At 38.6% G+C, this 5,507-nt stretch overlaps 1 protein-coding gene across 2 annotated transcripts; it reads left to right on the top strand.

The window, feature by feature from the left end:
• The first annotated feature begins 792 nt into the window (after window positions 1-792).
• Window positions 793-5,507, top strand: LOC107897609 (zinc finger CCCH domain-containing protein 44). 2 transcript variants are annotated; one of them, XM_016823110.2, is made up of 4 exons: window positions 793-1,430; window positions 1,865-1,944; window positions 2,451-2,638; window positions 2,793-5,507. In XM_016823110.2, the coding sequence occupies exons 1-4, from the start codon at window positions 1,099-1,101 to the stop codon at window positions 5,223-5,225; spliced, it is 3,033 nt and encodes a 1,010-aa protein (XP_016678599.1). In that variant the 5' UTR covers window positions 793-1,098; the 3' UTR covers window positions 5,226-5,507. The 2 variants fall into 2 exon arrangements, with proteins under 2 accessions (XP_016678599.1, XP_016678600.1); XM_016823111.2 differs by lacking the exon at window positions 1,865-1,944 and having other exon boundaries at window positions 888-1,430.

Here is a 5,507-nt window from a genome sequence, read left to right as displayed (position 1 = left end):
AAATAAAGTGGAGAGCCACTGATAAAGATTGTAGTATTTTTTGTTTTGGGGGAGATAGATATGGGATCTGGAATGAGACTTGGTCATTTTAGCTCTTGTTGGGGGTTTTTATATTAGAAGATAGGGTTGATTATGTGCTTAGAGATTGTTGATAGTGAAATCATACTTTGTTCTCTTGCAATGACGGTAATGTGACGTCTTAAAGATAATTAGATAATCAATGATTCTGAATTTCCTTGTGCATTCTATGTATTTGTAGCAAAGATATGGTCTAGTATGAGGTTTACTAGGCTTAAGTCTGTCCATAGTAAAAAGTGGAAGGTTCGCTAGGTGTATGGTTCATGGGCTCAATTAGGTTTGTTAAGCATCAGTGAGGGACACATGTAGGGATACATGTTAGAAGTACAACATAAGCATTTTTAAAACACATGAATTAAATCATAAACAATCATATGCATATCATATAAACAACTTGGGTATGACATATTAAAAAAGCAAACAATGTAATTGAAATTTAATAAGACTATTTCTCCTCTTTTATTTTGTTTACATGTCAAATCCAACCCATTCGTGCAATAAGTACACATGCAATAGCAATTTGACTCATGAGTTTTAAATATGCTTTACTTTATATTTGAGTTGGAGTTTAATGTACAAACTAATGACAAGGCTGATAGAATTACTTGATTGATACAATACCAATACTTTGAGGACTCAATTAAAATAATTTAAAATTTAAGGACCAAATTAAAATTTGGATAATATTTTGGGATGTTTGATGAAATTAACCTTAAACTATAATTTACTTGTGTCCGCGCTTCCCCTACCTTCCTTCCTTCCTTCCTTCTATATCTTTGAAAAGCAATACTTTATAAAAAGGTAATTGAACTTTTTTTTTTTTGTTCCTTCCAAACAATGCCTTGTCACGTCCCTTCCCATTCCATTTCCATGTGCCTACTACTACTGATAGCTCCACCACCACTGCCAAACCCCCATTTCAATCACTAGGGTTTTCAATTTGTATTTAATTAATTTATTTTCTGTACGTCTTAGGAAAATAATTAAAGAACGAAAAACTTTTTTTCCCCAATTTTTAATATGGAAAATTGTCAACAAGTAGAATCCGCCATAGCTATGTTGAAACCTTGTGGTGATGTTAGGGATAAAGGTAATAGTTTGAATCGCGATCAATGCCAGGAGGTTCCGGATTTGGACGATTCGCAAAAGCTCGTTGGAAAATCAGACGTGGCGGTTAATGGAGTCAAAGTTGTTGAGATGAGCGTGAGGAAGCGCCGGCGGGGAAGGCCGCCTAGGAATCAGGCGACGGTCGTTTCATCATCGGCGCCTCCGCCTCAAAGGAACAATAACGATGAAGAAGATGTTTGTTTTATATGCTTCGATGGCGGGAGTCTCGTGCTTTGTGATCGCCGGTGAGTTTGGAGATTTTGCTGCTTTTATCTTGTTTTTGTCTCTCTTTTTTTTGTTTGGTTGATCAGAAAATGTAGGAAAATGGAAGAGAATTTTAGTTAGGTGGCCGAGATTAAGGTAAAATCTAGAGCGTGAGCTGAAAATTTTTTAACCTTTTGTTCAATCTTGCTTATCATAGTTTTTATTTAGGCGAATTTAAACTGGAGTTAATTTCAGCGAAATATGGAAGTTCTATGCCGATTCCTTTAATTTTCAGTTTATTTGTTGATACTGGTAATTCATATATTGAAATTCATGATCTTCTTCTTTTGGCAACTAAAATTTGGTGTAGTTTTAATCTTCATCTGTTTATTCTGGCTCATATATTCTTTTTGTCCTTTTTCTTTTTTCATTTGTGTTGTATACTATTGCTGATTATATTGGATTTTACGGTCAGAGGCTGTCCTAAGGCATACCATCCAACCTGTATCAAAAGGGATGAGGCGTTCTTTAATTCAAAGGTGAAATGGTACTGTGGTAAGTTGCATTTTAGTTACTTCTTGTAAATCTTGTCATTTTCATTTAAGTTTAATTAATATAACCACTGGAAAGTGCCATTGCTTGTGTTAGCATTATCTAGATTAATATTACACTTTGCTTGCTTTGCAGATATTTATCTGCTATTTTGTTGTACCGTTGGCACATGCATGTCATAGGGTAGCTTCCCTGTTTGATGTTGGTTTGGATTCTTTGTTCTCGTGTAGTTATTGGATCTATTATATTTATCTTAATTATGGTATGATATGATATGATATGATACAATTAACACTTGCATATTGAATGGTGGCTTCTCATGTCTGCCATTGACTTGGATTCCCTCTTCCGGAGTAGTTATTACTTTACTTTTTCATCTTAATCATGATATCTTACTGTCTCCATGTGCATATTGAATGGTTATTATGCTAACATTTTTATTTCAATTATTAGGAATGATTAAGTTATTTATTCCATTATTTTTCTGGTGTTCTACTTGTGTATTTCAGGGTGGCACATATGTAGCACTTGTCAGAAGGCTTCATATTATATGTGCTATATGTGTACATATTCCTTGTGCAAGGATTGCACTAAAGATGCTGATTATGTGAACGTAAGAGGAAATAAAGGATTTTGTGGATTGTGCATGAGAACTGTAATGCTGATTGAAAACACTGCCTTAGGAACTAAGGAAATGGTATGATTAACTATGCCTTATACAATTTATTTCTTTTTGAATGTGTCTTAGCTTTTTTCAATTAATTTGTAAGTATTGTAATTGGCATTTTCAGATTGCTGAAGACTGAAGAGATTTTGTCTACCTTAAAAGCCTTTTAATTTATGATGTGCAGGTTCAAGTGGATTTTGATGATCAAACTAGTTGGGAGTATCTCTTCAGGGTGTATTGGACTTTGTTGAAAGAGAAGCTATCATTAAGTTTAGACGAGATTATTAAAGCTAAAAATCCCTGGAAAGAAATTGCTAGCATGGAAAGGCCTTTTGAAGACCTAGGAGCTAGTTATTCGAAGAGAAGAAAAATGATGAAACAGAGGAAGTTTTTGAACAAAGTTGAATCTCCTGAAGGCACAACTGGGGCTGGTGAGAAGGGACACACAAAAGAATATCCTTCGTTGCTTGATAGGAAGGAAAAGGAGCTGGCCTTTCCACTAAAGGGAGGTGATGTCTTGAGTGATATTGGAAGCAGAGAAACTAGCATAGCAGTTCATTCTACAGAAATGGAGTTATCTGTAAATAAGATTGAGACAGATAAAATATGGCATTATCAAGATCCCCTTGGGAAAATTCAAGGGCCATTTCCTATGGCAATGTTACGTAGATGGAGCATGAGTGGTCATTTCCCACCTGGTTTGAGAATATGGAGAGCAAGTGAAAGGCAAGAGGACTCCACCCTCTTAACTGATGCTTTGGATGGGCGGTACAGCCAAGTGCAACAACTGTTTCATAACAGCTGTGTACCAACTGAGGACGAAAGGGATGGAGATGTTGGGGAGAGTTGGGATCTGAATGTGGATCAGGTGGAAAGTAAACAAGTAGAAGGGGCCTTGAACTCAATGCAGAATAATGCGAATGGTCATTGTTGTGGTAACAATGAATCTGCAAAGAGCAAAGAATTGGGCTCTCAATCTTCTTGCACCACTCCCGTACATACGGTCACTTCCAGTACAGTACAAAGAGGAAGTCCTGTGCCACATTGGGAGCCTCTGAAGGGTGATAATTACTTCCCTGGCCAGCCTCGAGTGAGTAGTTTACTTCCCTCATCTACATTATCTGCAAAACTTTGTGAAACGCAGTCTCTTCAAGTTATCAGAGGTCATGGGGTTGAAAATTGGGACCGTGGTTCCATTAACATTAACGAAAATTTGAACGAGACCTCTGAAGGTCAAATTATTGCTGGAAATGTGAAGCAAGAAGATAGTGAGGGAAAATCTGGCAAATCTTGTGGGCAAAGCTGGAGATCACCTTTAAATGATGCTTCAAATGGATGGGATTCCAATTGTGGTCTCATTTCTCTGGCTAGGGTTCTTGAAGCAGCGGAGCACAATCATGATATTGATTTCCCAGACCTTCCTACCTCAATATCGAAGTTGAACCACAAAGACTTAGAACCCCAGGCTACTAAAAGCAAACAGTCTCTTTCTTCAAGTGCTCATCATCAGGATTCAGGTCCTAGTTGGAGCACAGCTTCTAGTCTAGTGGGTAATGGACCACAGCTTTCTGAAGCAGCTGGTGAATGGGGTGGGTATTCCTCCACCCCAGCGAAACCTTCTGTGGAGGAATGGGACTCTGATCTTGTGCCCAACTCTTCTCTGAAACAAACTAACTTGGGAAGTGATCATGCTGCTACTCCAACTTCTGGAACCGGCCAAATGGCACATTCTTCTCCCACAGATCCTGCAGAAAATGCATCTGGTTGGGATTCAATTGTTCCTGAACCTAATGAGTATTCTTTTGGTGATGAGTCAGTTTCTGATCTCTTGGCTGAAGTTGAAGCAATGGAGTCTCTTAATGGATTGGCGCCACCTACATCAAGTTTACGCTATGACAGAAAGTTGGTTTACAGTGCTGAACCTGATTGTTTTTGTCCTGTAGGAGGATTTAGCCCCGCACCTGATCCAGGAAAAAATGATGCTTTGAGCTCAACAAATGATCTAGGAATGCCATCTGGGTCTACTTTGACCAATGAGCCAATTGGGGTCTCTCGGTCTGAAGTTCATGATGCTCGGAAGAGTTCTAGTGGGCATTCTTCCACGAGTGCTGATATGGATGAAGATAAATGGCCCAACGATGCCTCTGTTAACCGATATGAAGCTGGTTCAGACATGCAGGTTCCTGCCCCACCAGCAGCATGGTGCATGGCTGCTATAGACACCACTTGGAGAGCAGGTCGAGAAACTACAGGAACCAACTGGGAAGCCATTCAGGGAACTCCAATTTTTCATTCTGGAGGTTTAGGTCAAGGAATGAGGAGTATCAGTTGGGGAAACAGTCAGGGAACATTCCAGGACAATGGAAGCATCAACTCAGGCACTTATTGGGGAAGCCAACAGAGGTATGTCAGTTCAAGAGGTCCTGATTTTCAGGCCAAAGATTCAAGTTATAGTAGGGATAGGATCTTAATGCATAGGCACTCAAACTACGGTGGCCCTCCTCTGAATGGAGTAGATACCTTCAGAGCTCCACCCAAAGGGCTACGGATTTGTAAATTTTATGAACGGGGAGACTGCAAGAAGGGAGCATCGTGTAGTTGTTGGCACCCTTGGTAAGGTAAAGCACAGCAATTCTGTGCATTGACTGTTAGTTTATTCTCAAAATTTAAACCGTGAGCTGTAACAGTAGTGTATCATTCATTATTCAAGTCAGGCACGATAAGAATACCATAAGATTCTACGCTTATAAACAAATAAAACAATACCTTACCTGTGGCAAAGTAGGTAGCCTAAGCGTTAGATTTTCTAATTTTGTGTATTTTATTGTATTATATAAGTTTTGACATTTATGGGTACAAGGAATTGATTCTTATGCCAAAGGTGAGTGGATTAGTAGAA

This window comes from Gossypium hirsutum, chromosome A10 (assembly GCF_007990345.1).
Source record: "Gossypium hirsutum isolate 1008001.06 chromosome A10, Gossypium_hirsutum_v2.1, whole genome shotgun sequence".
Classification (NCBI taxonomy): Eukaryota; Viridiplantae; Streptophyta; class Magnoliopsida; order Malvales; family Malvaceae; genus Gossypium; species Gossypium hirsutum.
This window is presented reverse-complemented; position numbering and strand designations above follow the sequence as displayed.

Bases quoted from the DNA above. Each gene is read 5' to 3' on its own strand.
- LOC107897609 (XM_016823110.2), top strand. From the start codon at position 1,099: ATGGAAAATTGTCAACAAGTAGAATCCGCCATAGCTATGTTGAAACCT. The intron at 1,431-1,864 runs GTGAGTTTGGAG...TTTTACGGTCAG, and splicing joins CTCGTGCTTTGTGATCGCCG to AGGCTGTCCTAAGGCATACC. The intron at 2,639-2,792 runs GTATGATTAACT...TATGATGTGCAG, and splicing joins CCTTAGGAACTAAGGAAATG to GTTCAAGTGGATTTTGATGA.